At 33.1% G+C, this 17,220-nt stretch overlaps 1 protein-coding gene across 6 annotated transcripts in view; it reads right to left on the reverse strand.

The window, feature by feature from the left end:
* Positions 1 to 17,220, reverse strand: part of RALGAPA1 (Ral GTPase activating protein catalytic subunit alpha 1) — a 263,713-nt gene that overhangs the window by 153,558 nt on the left and 92,935 nt on the right. For 4 of the 6 annotated variants that reach the window (XM_060619520.3, XM_060619525.3, XM_060619526.3 and 1 more), the window contains exons 13-17: positions 15,472 to 15,620; positions 12,535 to 12,664; positions 10,370 to 10,607; positions 9,187 to 9,348; positions 3,877 to 4,017 (exon numbers count right to left, since the gene is read on the reverse strand). In XM_060619520.3, the coding sequence (XP_060475503.2) occupies positions 3,877 to 4,017; positions 9,187 to 9,348; positions 10,370 to 10,607; positions 12,535 to 12,664; positions 15,472 to 15,620 (820 nt within the window). The remainder of the gene's footprint in view (positions 1 to 3,876; positions 4,018 to 9,186; positions 9,349 to 10,369; positions 10,608 to 12,534; positions 12,665 to 15,471; positions 15,621 to 17,220) is intronic. The other 2 variants (XM_060619522.3, XM_060619527.3) reach the window with 1 other exon arrangement.

A 17,220-nucleotide genomic window follows, 5' to 3' on the forward strand; every position in this document is an offset into this window, starting at 1 on the left:
AACTAATGAGAATGATATACAGCAAATGCCTTTGAACTAGTCCCCAGAGCTTAAGAAGAACTCTTCAAGGATATTCAGCTATACAACTAGTTTAGTTTATATAAAGCTGTACCATATAGCATCACACAACAGTGTAGGGAAAATGGACACCTAAACAAGAATACTGGAGGAGAAAAAAGGGCTGGATGGAGATAGGGTACTTTGAAAACAAATGGTCCATTTAAAAAAATCTTAGTGTTAAAAATAAGAGGAATTAAACAGAGTTTCCTTTTATCCTCATAAGTATTCAAGAGTATCAGGTAAATATTTTTCTGGAGAACTCTACTTCTAACCAAGAACTAGAGTGACTGTATGTATTTTCATTGTTTTTTTGGTGAAGCCAGTTACAGAAACCTCAACTCCTGACCTTAAATGATGTGCTCAGGAAATATTTTGAGTTCATTAAGCCTGTTCATATGAGGGAGAGATATACAACTACGAAAAACCTTTTTTCCTGGGGCGCCTGGGTGGCTAAGTCAGCTAAGAGTCCGACTTTTGGTTTCTGCTCAGCTCATGATCTCATGGTTCAGGAGTTTGAGCCCCGCGTCCAGCTCACACTGCCAGTGTGGAGCCTGCTTGGGATTCTCCTCTGTCTGCCCCTTCCCCACTCTCCCTCTCTCAAATAAATAAACTTAAAACAAAACAAAACCTTTTTTCCTATGTAATTCACTTTCCTTACTAATTTTCTCTGAACATTAAGCTATTCTTTTTTTAATGAAAAAAATTTTTTTTTTTATTTGAGAGAGAGCAAGCATGTGCGAGTTGAGAAGAGGGGCAGTGAGAGAGAGAGAAAGAATCTCCAGCAGGTTCCACACTCAGCATGAAGCCTGAGACAGGGCCTCATCCCATCACCCAGGGATCATGACCTGAGCCGAAATTAAGAGTCAGATGGTCAAGTGACCAAGCCACCTAGGTGCCCCTGTACGTTAAACTGTTCTACAGTAAAATTTACTCAAAACCTTGTAACATAAGTTACAAACATAAGTAAATAGTTTGCTTGAGAATCTAAGACTGGCAATTTTCTTTTTAAAATTTAGGACTATTTTTTAAAAATCTCTTCATTCTGAACCTCTTTTTCTTTTCCCTATCTGTCCCCATCACTGTCCCACCTCCTTACTGCCTCAGTGCAACCTAACACCCGAAGAAGCAAATGCTTAGGCCTTCAATTTGCCTCCAACAATCAGAGGCAATGAAGAAAAAAATCCAACAATTCAGAATTCTACTATATAAGTTTATATAAGAATAATCCTGTCCAATTTTCACAGCTAATTTTTAAATTTATAAGGTTAGTTCAATGCTTCCAAATTTGTTCTCTCTGGAACCTTAATGCTATAGAACCTGAATATGTGTACCTGGAAAAGTTCTCCATGCCTACATAAGTTTGAGAAATAAACACGTGCGTGTGTGTGTGTGTGTGTGTGTGTGTGTGTGTGTGCGCGCGCATGCGTGGGTGCGTGTCTGTGTCTCTTTTTAAAAAAACTGACTTCTGGGGGCCTTTAATATATTGATATACACTATAAATCTTTAACCCATTGGATACTTATTAACATCTCCTGGACAGGGATGTAAATTTATACAACCAATATGGAATATGCTGAATTCACAAGTTACTTATCAGTTTTTGCTGCTACTTTCCATGTTCTTTGTATCTTTTAAGTCTTAAAAGAAAAAGGATTTTTATTCAAAATAACTAAGTCTAATTACGCTTTTATATTTTATATGTACACATGCACAAAAAACTGGATCTGTATTTTAAGTTATCAGTAAATAAGCACTCGGAAGATTATGTATATTTTCATATACTTTTCTACATAATCCATATTTTCTGAAATTAACATTATTTTGATAATCAAAGATAAAGTCTGTTTTTGATTTAGTGACTGGTGTCTCACCATTATCTAACTCTTTAAATCTAACACAGAATGCATGTTACCCCAAATGGGGGAAATGAAAGCAACAATAAATAAAACCGCAATTTAGAAAATTCCTTTCAAACATTCTTCATAGAACACCTCCCCCATTAAGCCATTAAAATTATTAACCTCTTTCTGAATTACATAAATATGAAGGATTCTGAAATAGGAACTTATCCCAGTTAAGGCATTACCTTACAGAATTTTAAAAGGAACAATCTCACCTTTAAACTTTTAAAAAAGATTTCAGCACTTAACATGCATATTTGCCAAAATATTAGACATATCACAGAATATGTCTAAGTATTTATCAATCAAGGCATCCTAAACCAGAAAACACAAACATATCACATCCAATAATTGAATATTTTATTTTCTCATTTTTAGAAAAGTAAAATAATAAGGTTTTTTTTTTCATTTACAATATTTTCAAAGAACACCAACCACAAGAGTGTCTGTGTACCTACATATATTTAACCCTCAATATGTACCCCCTTGGTTTGGGTGAAATCTGATCTTAATGAGGTTACAGATGATGGAAAGGACTTCACCGGAAATATCATTATTAATAAAAATGCACTTTCTGTTGCATAAGTTTTCAATCCATTAGGAACTGAAAGGATGCAGAGATGGGTTGTTTAAAAGACAAAAAAAAATCAACCTCACCAAATGAGGCAATGTCAGGGACACACTCATAAGAGTGATAAGGAAGTACCCAAGAAAGGGGTGCCTGGGTGGCTTAGTCAGTTAAGTGTCCAACTTTGGCTCAGGTCATGACTTCTTGGTTCCTGTGTTCAAACCTTGTATCGGGCTCTGTGCTGACACAGTTCAGAGCCTGTAGCCTGCTTCGGATTCTGTCTACCTCTACCTCTCCCCCACTCCCACTCTCTCTCTCAAAAAGGAATAAACATTAAAAAAACTAAAAATAATGTACCCAAGAATGTACAAGTAATTTTCTTTGAACTAGCACATTTTGCATAGTAATTATTCGACACATTTGCTTCTAAAGAACAACCCTGTATGATTTTACTCACACAAAATTCTTTTTAAAAAAACTAATCTACGGTGATAGAAATCAAAAGTGATTGTGTGGGGAGGAGGGATACTGACTTGAAAGTGTCACTAGAGAATTTGAGGGGTAATGGAAATGTTCTATATTTTGTTTGGGATGATGGTTAATAGGAGTGTGTAGATTCTCAAAACTCATTGAACTGAACCCAGAATCTGTACATTTTATTACATGGTAATTAAACCTTATTAAAGAGCAGACCATCTTATCCTAGTACTGGGCATCAAGGACCTGAGGCAGAACTGGAAAAATGACCGAATGTTGAGGTTCCTTGAAAACTGGAGCTTTACAGAATGATTTATTTGGTTTAAAAATGAGTTCTTAGAATCCTATATACTATTATACTCTAATATAAATACAAAGATTTATTCCAAAGCAACTCTAAGATTATATACTTTTCTCATTTATTGATTCCCCTTGCTTACTTCCATTACTACAGATGATGGAGATGCATTACTCAAGATTTACCATATCATTAGTCAAAACAATGGGAAATTAAAAGCCAAGGCTCTGATTGTTATCTTCCAAGTCATCTTTAGTCAGACATAATGACATAAATATACATTACTACTCCTTTTACCACCTGAGAAGAAACCACTCAAAGGTAAACAAAAAAATTTACAACCCAAAATATTGGACATTGGCACAGCACTAAACTTAGCACTTCCAGAATGAACTGCAAGGACAGCATTAGAATTCAAATAACTCAAAATGTTGATTTCTCAACCACTTTCCCGATTTCCCACACCTCCCCCAAAGAAATTAACTTTGAAGAGTTTATTTGATTAAGCAAAATTTGAAAGCAGGATTAAAAAGTGAAAAGGGTGGTGCAGAAATTAGCAGAGGTGGCACTACCTGAAAGCTCATCAGAAAGGGGAGTGAGAACAATATCAGGCAAGAAGGGTTTGGAAGTATGGATCAGAACAGGAGCACTTTTAGCACTGCGTATATAGGCCGATGGCAGAGCACATTCACCAATGGATCGGCTTCTCATGGCTTTAAAAAAGGAAAAGAAAGAAGTGGGGAAGGAAAAAAGAAGAGTGACTATAATGAAAGGCTTGTGTCACAGAAAAAGCAGCAACAGAGAAAACTAAAAGATACAAAGGAAGGAAATTTTAAATTAAAACATTTCAGCACGGCAAATACTGGCAAGCTGTAAGAAAAGAAATCAGAGAACACATGACATTTCGAATGTAAAGTTTTTGGTGTAAAGCAGGAAAATGTTTCTTTATTATTAGCAGTTACAATGATATAGCATTAAAAATCAGCAGACACTTTAAATTAGCACTATGTTCTCAAAACCAAGGGTTGGAAAGTTCATTTAATGGAAACACTGAAAAGAATCCAACATCATTAGTTCAAAGAAATTTTGGTACTATATTTGGGCATTTCTTAGAGCCATTCTGAGACATTCTTCTTAATGAAGCTGAATTCTAAAAACAAATAATTTCTAATTTCATACTCTTCCCTAACAAAGTTTTGAAGTCACTCATTTTTAGAACATTTTATAATCTAAAGGATTGAATCTCATGGTTACTGTTAAATCTTGGTAGGAGAAGAATGCTTACTCCAATCAGTATCTCCTATTTATATTAAAGTGTAACAGCATAATTTAAAATTTTTAAGTAGAAATATATACAGAAAACTGAATTTGCGATCTGGATGAAAAATCAAGTTACTGAGAAAAATAAACAAGTTTGTGGTAATTCAAAATCTTAAGCATACAATGTAACTTTATAAAGTTCTTAAAGATAAACTTAAAAACTGGATTACTTTTCAAAAATTACATTTGTAGTTGTATTTGGTAGTCTCTAAGGAGTCACCAGTTCATAAAATTAAAGACAGATTTTAGCAGACTTAAAAATAAATTAACAATCAAGTTTATACTTTCCAAACATGTTTTTAACTTAACTTTTAGTTTAGGGATTCTTAAACAAATGACGTTATATATACTGTTACGTATGAATAGAGGACTTAAAAGAAACAATACTGCATAATATCCAGTATAATAGTGATGGTAAAAAAAATGTGAACATTAATATCATTTCAAAATCTTAGGTTTCCTGCTTACTGGAAACTCTTGGTTCCCTGACGCCTAAATTCCTTAGTCTATCACACAAGGCCTATGTGACCTTATACTAACTATACTAACCACTGAAACTGCATCTTCTCTCTCTATTCTCATATGTTGCTGCCACAGAGATTTTTATAATGTTCCCTGAAATGTTCATGCTCTTTCACAACAGCATGGCTTTGTGAGTTCATAATATCCTCGGTCTTCTCTTCCTCCTGACATTCCTTACTCAAAATGTCATCTCACCTGTGAAGCTTTTCAGACTCTCCCATGTGATTAACTTACAAGCAATATGGCAATGAACAAAATAATTAAAAATCCCTGCTTTTGCAAACCTTACAATCTATTTTTAGTGGATTATATGTTTTTTATGTCAGCCCCCCAACTTTTCAAACACACAACTATATCCTCTTATCTTTATAATCCTAGTGCTTGACATATATGAGCTCAACAAAGCTTTACTGAATGAATACTCTATTTGGGGAGTCCAGCATAATTATGTAAAAAACAACAGTTTCGGTTGTGAACATATGGAGGAGAAAATCAAAGAAAGTATTCACAGAAAACTAAATATATGTCATAGCTTATAACTATACATTTTTCAAAAACTTTATTAATGTTGGCAAATAAAGATTCTTTAAGAGAAGCTTTTAGGTAAATTTATGTGCAGCAAAACATGGAGGATTGGATTATATTAGTGGCAACAATCTGCCTTCGGTGTATGGTTTGTCAAGTGATATGTTAAAGATAACTGTACTTTGGGGTGCCTGGATGGCTCAGTCTGTTGAGTGTCCAACTTCCCCTCCGGTCGTGATCTCACAGTTTGTGAATTCAAGCCCTGCGTCAGGCTCTCTGCTTTTAGTGTGGAACTTGCTTTAGATTTCTGTCCCCCTCTCTTCTGCACCTCCCCTGTTCTCTTTCTCTCAAAAATAAACAAACATTAAAAAAAAAAAAGTAACTATTTTAGAATTGAACTCACATACAAAATGTCAGAATCTCGTCTTATGTGTTTTCCTACTAGTTTCTTCTCCTTAAGAAAATGACACAATTTTACAATCTAACATGAAACACAGCTATGCGGACTTCAAGATCATCATTCATTCAATCTTACTAGAGCAAAGACACAAACATATAGGCAAAATATGTAGTGGTTATTAACACAAAAGATTAAAATACCATCTACAATTATAATCAGATGTGACTTTTAGAGATACTTATTTTAAAATTACATTGATTCTTTTAAAACTAATTTGATTCAATTTTCAATTCTACAGAAGAATTACAAGTTTTCTTCTATTTTTTTCTCCCTTGAGTTACATAATTCCTTGGAGATTACAACTCCTCCTGTTCCTTCTTTCCTATCACCAACTTGAAGAGCCTGAGCATTTCCCTCGGAACTTTCTACAAACACAGTGGTTCAAGTATGTTATGATTCTGAATGAATTCTACACAAATGTACCCCTCTATTTTTCATTATACTATAGGTCTTTATACATACCTAAAATTTTGCCTAGTGCCTCACAACCGTGTAACCTGCACTATAGAAAGTTATTTACAATGAATTAGCTACTGGGATTTTGAGGGATTTACTAATCTAAAGCTTAAGTCAGAAATCTCTATTAAGCCACTGAAATTCCAACTGCCACATACATTCCTAAGCCACATGCATGAGTGATTTTAAATCTGTAATACGTGTTTTATGTAGATGAAAGGGCAGTATGAAAAATGTAACATCAAAAAGTAAAAACAAATTTTCAAACATATAAGCTGTCAATTTTTGAAGGCTTCTTATCTTTACCCCTCTCAAAAAGGTGAATAAAAAAGAAAAATAGACACACTCCACATAAATTCATCTTGGATCATAAAATATACACATTATGTCAAAAACTGTGACCTTCACTAGAGAATTCCCATGCAGCATACAAAATTCATGAACAGCAAACGTAACACATCACTAAAAGCACACAAACACAAAACAAATAGGAGGAAGGCAAATCTGGCCTTTTCTCATTTCTAAAATGTAACACATATTTCTCCATTTTTATAATTAAATAAAATTCACATCATACATACATGTCTGTCCACTGGCAGAAATACGTTTATAAGTGCCCAAACTTAGGCGCAATATTATAATAAACATAAACCAAGAGGAAAATCTGAAAACAGAAACAGTGATATATTTGTTCCAACAGTCGAATACCAGCTCCTAAATCATAACTATAAACACATTATTACTTCTCACGAATGTATTCTAAAGTAAGTCCTAAATTCACTGCATCCTTTAATGTGTTGGCATAAGCAAAACCTTAGATAGGAGTAGTGATGAGGGACTTACTAAAATGTATACACTCTCTCAGAAATTTAATTTTTAACTGTGTACATTCACTATGAACATAAAAAAAAAATTTTAAGAAAATATATATCCAAACACTATCCTAAATTAATCTGCTGCCCTTTTCAGTATTCTCCAACTTTACGCAGGCACCTTTCTTAACAAAATTCTTAATGCTTTAACTTTTTATTTGATAGGTTTGTCAATGAACAGGCCAGATAAGGTTGTTCTGACATAGGTACCAGAAAGTATTCATAGTCAGGCATGAATTTAAGAGGAGTATTTTACTCATTATATGCTCTTTAAAGATTAGAAATATGCCAACATGTTAACAATTATCTCATTGATGCTTCTTAAAAATTTTTTTACATTTTAAATTTTACATTCCACACTAAGCATAAATTACTACTATAATCAGAAAAATTATATAAGGAACTTTGAAAAAAATACAAGCTATAAGTAAAACAGTAAAATTTTAAACTTAAAAGAACAATTCTGTCCTAAACAATACACAAATATTTTCATTAAATGTGACATTAATATAAAATGAAGACAGACATTTCAGATGTAACCAATATCTTCCTAAGAATCTCAAAGTGATTCTATACCAAACTTTAAATATTCTATCAATTTTAATTCATCAATATCCTTTTTCCTTGTATCATTTTTTGTTCTTCTTGCTTGACGCTGACAATTAATATAATTCTATACTTATTTTATAGGCAGAAAACAATTGTGAAAATATAATTCTTTTGAAGGATTTAAAATTAACCATGATTTTTAATTATTTTAACTTTCTTTAAAATTAATAGTGTTTTTCACTGATTACCATCAAATATAGATACATTTCTACAAAAAATGCTCCTGCCATAAAAATCATAAATTGTAAAGCCTAAGGTAACTTCAAGCTATTTTGTTTCAGGCATATAAGGTATTATCATTCCCATTACACAGATGAAGTAAATAAAGCCTAGAAAGTTCAGTAAATTGTTTAAAATTATCTAGCTATTCAGTGATGAAGGAGAGTGAAAAAAGAGATTAGGACAAAGCCTGCTAGCCTGCTTATTTTTCATTTCGGCACTCTTTCTATTACAATTCAGACCAAGTTATAAGTCTCTGAGAGCAAAAGGAGTAAGATGGTAGCTAGGTCCAGAATATACTGAGTGATCCTACATCCATGGGAAATTCTTCCCATCATTGCTCCTTTGCTGCTATTTCCAAGATTACAAACTTTCTTCCATGTCTGTTAAGAGCAGCAAGGAACTTAGCAATAGACTCCAACTTGGTCTCAGGTATCTGCAATTAGAGAGCATAAATTCCTAGTTGAAAGTTTTTTTAAGCCAATCTAATTATATAATTGTAGCACTGAAAGGCTACACTGAAAATTAGCTACCCTAATTCTCCATGTTTGTGAATATCTTCACTTATAAGAAAGTATACCAGTTAATGCATTAGTTCTGTAAAGTGAATCACAGTTTTACTTCTTCAATTCTGCAAAATAACAGTTTAAGATTATAGATACCTACAGTAAAATAAACTACATAAAAACGATGATGTAAAATAGATCTTAACAGCATAAAGGGATAACACAGCATGTCATCAGACTCTAAGTAGTACTGAAAAAAAGGTTTTGCTACAGAAGTTTTTTCTTTAACAACAAAAGTTAACTGGTAAGAAAACTACATATTTACATACATTGTTACTAAGGACTATAAACATATCGCCCTATACAAGTCTCATTATTTTAAAGAGTACATACCAACAGTTTTTTGCCGTACTATACTCCTTGCCTTTTCAGTTCCTGGGGACCCAGTAGTTGTTGCACTTCTCTGTCTCATTGGGGCTTGGCCAGGCTGATCACGACTCCATCCTCTAGAAAATGACTTGTCAACTGAAACTTTCTGAAATTCATGTCCAACTCCTAGAAATGTAGATTTTCAATCTAAGTATACGGTCACCTGATCAATAATCTCTTCAAATTATGTGGGCTACCTTGTCTCAGATCTCAGGTTTACTCACATTGTATTATAAAGTATCAAGTTAAATGCTCGTGTGCTGTTAAGGCTTTTTTGAACTTCATCTTACTTCACATTCCAAAACTGATACAGAATTCTACAAATACACCATCAAAAATAAACTATTATTAAATCCTCTGCCATCCACTTGGCTCCATTAAAAAAGAAACATTTGGACAAGCAAAAAAGGTTAAGAGATGAGCTAACCAAAAGCCATCCTGTGGTCGAATAAATCTCTTCTCTGCCAATAATAGTCCCTTGGGAAATAAATAGCCCAGGAAAAAGTAGTTTGGTCACATAATTAACTACCATGGGCTACTGTTAAGTATGAAATGTGACTCAGATATAATCTCTAGCTACCGACTAGTTATTAAGAATGAAAAATACTAATACATCAAGGATTATAAAAACACGTATTAACAATATAATCACTATGTCCTGTCCCCCTCCCCCTTTGTAATACTCACTAGATACATAATCTACATTTAGGGAATGTTTGCTTTCGGTTAAAACTAAGAAAATGTTTTCAAAACAATTTTCCAAATAATTCTTTTTAAATAGAGTAACATGAAATCACCTAAATTCTAACAAAAAAAACCCCATATAATAAAAAGGGAGAGTATTTTGGTTAATTATTAAAAATAAAATATTTAAGATTCTAAATTATTTAAATTTTAGCTAGACATGTACAGAACACTTTATTTCTCATCAAAATTAGTAATGATTTTAAGTTTCTTCAAGAAAAATTACAAGGCACTTACATGTTTTATTGTTGAAAAGTTTTAAACTTCTGGGTAAATGCAAGAGGGAACAGTTCAGAGAAAACATGACTTTTTTATCCTCACCCATCTCCCTGGCTTCACCCATCTTCCCAGACCAAATTATTTAAGCAAATTTACGTGGAACATCTCTGTGGACAACTCTTACCTTTCCCTTTGTGCTTTTTTTGCTTCTGTTCACTCAGCTTATCCAATGGTAAATCACTGAGATCCAAACTATATAAATTTCTAGCTAAAACTTTAGTTAGTGTTTCCATAGTCAGTGACCACTCAGTGGCTAACTCCTCCCAATAGGTCAATGATGATAATACTGAGAGTAAGTCATCCCATAGTTCTCGAGAGATGTACACATTTAGATTTGCTTTGATCCAGGCAACGATAAGAGTCTATAAAGACAAATAATAACCATGAAATATGTTCAAGTTCAGATATTCAATTATAAAAATATTACCCAAAACAAGCAGAATTTTAAACCACATAATACCCATGATGCTTTCTTGGTACATAATACTTGTAAAAGTAATCCATGCAACCATTAGCATCTACTATTAATTTCTTTTCAACAATGGCCAACTCCCAACATTCTAAGCAATGTGGGCAAGTTATCAAAACTGAAAAGAAATATCCCTAAAGTTGCAACTATCCTTCATGCTGTATTGCATTAATGTTAAATAAAATAAATGCTGCTTAAAAAGAGTCTCCACACTACTAAGTGTTGAAATTATTGACTAGTTAATGGTTACTGAGCTAAATTAACCAAAACCTACAGTCTCAAATTGAAGATGAAAATCAGTATATAACTTGAATATTCCAAAAAAAATAAGTTATTAGAGATATACTTAATGAAATTTCCTGAAAAATTGTATGTAAACTGAAGAATTAAATTAAGTTTAATTCTGAAGACACCAGAAGAATTAAAGGTGTTCTATAATAAATCCAGTCATAGAATAAAAAAATTATTAAAGGGCAGAAATTTCTGATCAGCCATTACTCCTAAGATTATATGGATTTCTACTAAAGACAGAACCTCCTACTGAAACAAGTCATGAAGATTTTTTGAAAGCTTCACTCTATATTTTATACTAAAAATTTCACATGTTTATACTTTAAATATAAGCTGAAAATGAGCAGAGCTTATAGTATAGAAAATAACCAGTGATTCTCCATTCTAAATTTAAACATTCACACCACAATAAACTTATTCCACATAGCAAGCTAAAATTGCCTTCCTATAGCTCTCAAAATTAGTTTAGTTCTAACAATTGAGAAATCTTTTTAAAAAGGGCTAATGAAGGGGATGCCTGAGTGACTCAGTAGGTTAAAGCATCCAACTTTCAGCTCAGGTCATGATCTCATGGTTCGTGGATTCATGAGTTCTGGCCCCACATCAGGCTCTCTGCTGTCAGTGCAGAACCTGCTTCATATCCTCTATCTCCCTCTCTTTCTGCCCCTCCCCCACTCGCTCTATCCCACTCTCTCACAAAAATAAACAAACACTAAAAAAGGGCGAGGGGTAATGAAGTTAAGAAGAGTTTAGATAATAAATATAACTGGTTTCAAAAGATTATTCACTACCAGCATAAAATTTTAGGCAAATGAGCACATTTAAAAATAGTAATAATTTGAAAGACTATACTTATGGACAAGAATTAGATCTGAGATAGCTTTTATCTATGATATTAAGAACCATTTTATCCATGTATTTGTAGTTAATGTGTCATCTTAAGAATGTATTATTTTGCTATTTTCCAAAGAATCCATGATACATTTAAAGTCAGTACTCTATCCTCAGGTTGGAAAACACAGTAATTCTTATTTAATCAAACTACCACTGATACTTAAGATAAAGACTTGAATAAAGTCTTACAGAAGCAGCACGATAAGAAAGAATTTTTATTATCAACTACTTTTTCACTACTACAAAACAACATAAAACAAAGTTTTGCTTTTCTAACAATGCCAGAGATTTGGAAACTCATAAAGCAAACAATCAGGCCATTACTCATGAAGCTCTCTGGCAGCTTTTTGCAAGCATGTAAATATGCCACACAAGAGAGAAAGTTCAGTATCATCAGCCTGTTTCAATGCTTTTTCACAGACTTGGTATTTCCTTCACTCTGATACTAGGTTGTGAGTGTCTATGTACGGCAAATAGCCTATTCAGATAAGCACTTTTAATTTAGTTCTACAAAAGATCCTTTAATGTGAAATGATCTTTAAGTTATCCCAAGGAACAAGTACAGGGCTCAATGAATCTTATAAAAATACATATCTGTCCATCTATTTATCTATTTATTTATTTATTTTTATTGCCTGGAAAAGTGGTCCTGCAAGTCGACCTGCCAAGGTCATATTTTTTTTCCCCTGGAACTGTAGAAAAGCTTGTGATGGCATCTTCAGTACAGACTCCGTGACTCTGAGCAACACAAGCAGCATCTGTTCCCTTAAAGTAAAAAAATTAATTAATGTTTCCTTCTTGAATATGTTTGTTTTTGGTTAACGAATAACTTTAAAACTAATATTATAAAATGTATTATCTTTCCATAACTCAAATATCAAATATCTTTCAAATTTTTAGAATTCTTTAAATGTTAAAACTAAAAATTCCATTTTATAAACTATACCAGCCATTTTAAAACCATTTTTCATTCATAAAACCCTCCCATCAAATAAAAATGTATGCAAAGCTGATGAATTGGAGGTGGGAATGTGGAGACTGCTCCCATCCCCCAACCCCTGAAAAATGAAGTAGTGACTGACTTTAGGGAGCTGTCTGAAGAACACTCTAGCTATACAATTTGGTTCTACCTTGATGCCTATTCATCTACTTCATCTTTATAATATGGAGAACAAGTACACATCTACAAGTGTACCAGGAGCAATGTCTAACTACAAGACATTTTAGGATCAATAGATCATAGTGATCCTGACGAGTAATCAAGGACCATCCTTTTTAATTTGGCCATTTTTTAACCCTTTATTCTCCTTGTGTACTCCAAGTCAAGCCTATCCTAATATTTTCTCTACCTTGCCTCTTTCTCCTAGATGCTTATTATTAAGACCATAAAACTACCTTATTTGCACCTGGTAATTTGGAAACTGATTCAACCACATGTGAAATGGGTATTTCAGTTTGGGTACACAGCCAGGCTAACAGTCCAATTCCCTATCACAGCCTCCTCTTTGGTTTGTTTGCAAGCCCATTCCAGGCATAGCAATATGTGGGACAGTCCATGTGAGAAATGTGGCAGAGGCAGCAAGAGATCACAGATCTAGATTCGTAATTTTTTGGGGAAGGGAGGGCAGATTAAGATAGAAAAGTATCACTCAGTGAAAAATATCCTAAATTTATTAACAAATAAATATATGCATTCATTCATAAGATAGAAATCAAAGTTGCCACATTTGTAATCTTAGGCTTCTAGCTTAGCTGTATGAAATGAAAAGCTATTTGAAATCAACTACATATGCAATAAAGTATACATTTTCCAAATAAATCTTACATGATTTGTGGTCAAATCAACACTCACTCATCTATAACCTTTTACTTTGAAATATAATAGTAATAATTTTAATTCATAAAATCTTGTAAATTCAATGTAAATATGTGAGTAATCTCTCATAATACTATCACTTCTAGGGAACTTATACAATTTTTTTTTTAATTCTAAAATCGTGTTCCATATAGCAGTTCTCTCACTTTAACCTGGCTCAACAGCACTGATATAAAGTACATTAAAAAAAAAAAAAAAAAAAAAAAAAAAGGAAAGGGGGCAGGAGACTAACAAAAGAATGGTCCAAAATAGTACAGTTACTGATTAATCATAACCTAGGCTCAGATGTCATAAGGACCGCAATTCAAATCTCAGCTATGTGAACAAAATTGTGTGCCTAAGAATCACCATGTAAAACAGATTATCTACCTCAGAGTTGCTACAAGCATTAAGAAAATGCATGTATAGTGCTTAAAGATACCTGGCATAGAAAAGTGTTCCAATTAAGTTAATAACAAACTACTTCCAGATGTAACTATATCAACGTTGCTAATAAAGAATTTTTTCAAAATAAAGTCATTTTTCCACATGCAGCAAAACATATATTAAGCATGCTCTTTCACTAAGTACTCCCACTTTTTAAGAATAAGTCAAAGGAGAAAAATGATGTATGTATAAGGATGATCACTGTCTTGTCTCCACCCAAAAACAAAATGAAATAACTACATATCCATCAAAAGATGACTGGTTAAGAAAATTATGGTACATGCAAACAGCATAATACTATATTATGACTATGTATATGGTTTGGTGAACCAAATATTCATCAAAGGGCAAAACAATGACTACACCTCTAGAGAGTGAGCTTTGGGGAAACTTTAATTTTCTTTTTACAACTTTTCTTCATTTGATTTTTACAATGAACATGTATCATTTTTGCAAAAACTGAAGAGCTGCTCTTTTCCCCAAAAGGCCTATTTTTCCATTCAATTAAATATTTATAGAGTACAAGTAATATATAAAATTCTATGCTCACAAACATAGGAAATATAAAAACAAAGACAACCAAGATATACTTTTTAGGGCCTCTCAATTCAGAGATAAACAGACAATTTATACAAGTAATTTAGGAATTAAGACAATTTTGACAAGAACTGTAACAGGTATAAACACAGAATGAAAAGAAGTGAAGTGAGGGGAAAGAATGTAAGTAAGGATATGTAGAAAAAGGAAGGTGAAATCTAAGCACAGTTATTACAACAGAAAAACATGGCAAGAATTAGGTATTCTTAAAAAAGGTTCAAGAATGTGTGCAGGAGAAGAGCAATTTGGTAAAGCTGGGAACTGGATTCCATTCTGCAGGGTGGAGTTTAGGCTTAAAAGAGAGACAGAAAAGTAGGCAGGGATCTCACTGTACATGGCCTTGAATGCCAGGTTGAGGAATAAAGCATTCTTACATTTAATCATTTCCGTATACTTTTATTCACACATGCATAATTTCATTTATTCATGAATGTATTCATTCGGGAGAGTGGGGTGGGGGTGTCCACTTTAAAATATAATCCAAGAAGGTTGACCAAAAATGTCTAAGATAAAGTGGAGACTATTGTCATCCTAATTATTACATTAAATATTTCTCCATTCATTAATAGAAGCCTCTACAATACTGTGACAAGCTCTACTCACAGACACTATCCCTCTAAAAATTATATTCATATACACAATCAAAAAAAAATAAAGGATAAATATTTTTTACCAAGTTTTTTTGTCCATTGATACTTGCACAACCATGAACCGATAAATGTTAAGAATGCGTTTACACATATCTGTGTGCTCATCCAGAAGGTTTTTAATTTCATTTGCAGGTTCAAGAAGAAATATGTTTGATGAGTTTATAATAAACACCTAAGACAAAAGAAATAATTAGCTATTCATTATAAAATTAATAGCAAATTTCATATTCAGAGAAAAAAAATAAATTTAGATGCTGATTACTGGGTGATCTAGACTATAGGTTAATTCTAACCCTATTTCTACCCCAGCTTGACATTTGAAACTTAAACTCATTAAACAATTGTTTTTATGTTTATCTAGACAAATAAAAAATCACTACTAGGCACCCAAGAAAAAGAAACCAAGTGAAAAAAATAAACCAAGTGAAAAACACCATTTTTAAAAACTGAGAGCTTTAATATAATAACTCTACTGCTGTCATAAAATGAACCAATAAAAGAAAAACTGTTTCGAATAAAAGATGATACATAAATCAAGAACAATTTTCACAATACCATCTATCCTTTCTTTTCATGTGTATAGGCTAAGCGTGTTTATCTGCTTTGGTAATAACAAACTGCATGAATAGATCATATACTATAGTACTACTAATGAGGATCCATTAATATACATCTTTAATTTATTGTAAAGAAATAAAAAGTTTGTTATAATCAAATCATTTATTGTATTTTGTTATCAAAGACAAAGTTATTATAATGGTTGACAGGTGTGTACAAAGGCTCTTGAGGACACTTTGGAAGCACAGAACATTATATCTATTGTGAACCTTGGACATTTAGATCTTCTATACCCATAATTCTGATTTAAATCTCCTGGATGAACTACATAATAAAACATAGTTGTGAGAAAAGAATATTAAGCTAATTTTAAAATAGCGAAGATGGGGCACCTGAGTGGCTCAGTCAGTTAAGCGGCCAACTCTGGCTCAGGTCATGATCTCACGGTTTATGAGTTTGAGCCCCACATCAGGCTCTGCACTGATAACTCAGAGCCTACAGCCTGCTTCGGATTCTGTGTCTCCCTCTCTCCTCCCCTGCTCATGCTCTGTCTCTGTCTCTCAAAAAAATGAATAAATGAATAAATTTTTTAATAAATTAAAAAAATAGTGAATAGATGACTCTGTAAGTCTACCAACACTGACCAAGTAGGCACAAATAAAAATTAGACATAAAATAAGGACATAACAATATATCCAGTAGAGAATTTTAACATGATAGTTTTAATGGATAACTTTATTTGAATAAAACTGAAAAAATTTTAAGTGTATTTATTTTGTAGACAAACATAAATTGCTAAAACTAACTCAAGAAGAAATAAAAAAGATGCATACATCAATAATCATGAAAAGACCTGGTTATCAAAGCCTCCTTGATTCATCCCTGAACACCAGGCCTAGACACCTTTACTGGCAAAGTTTTGCCTAGCATGGAAGATGATTCCTATTTTTTTTTTTTTAACGTTTATTTATTTTTGAGACAGAAAGAGACAGAGCATGAACGGGGGAGGGGCAGAGAGAGAGGGAGACACAGAATCGGAAGCAGGCTCCAGGCTCTGAGTCATCAGCCCAGAGCCCGACACGGGGCTCGAACTCACGGACCGCGAGATCGTGACCTGAGCCGAAGTCGGATGCTCAACCGACTGAGCCACCCAGGCGCCCCGATGATTCCTATTTTAAACAAACTGTTTCAGAGACAAAAAAAAAAGGAGAACT

This window comes from Panthera onca, chromosome B3 (assembly GCF_046562875.1).
Source record: "Panthera onca isolate mPanOnc1 chromosome B3, mPanOnc1 haplotype 2, whole genome shotgun sequence".
Lineage (NCBI taxonomy): Eukaryota > Metazoa > Chordata > Mammalia > Carnivora > Felidae > Panthera > Panthera onca.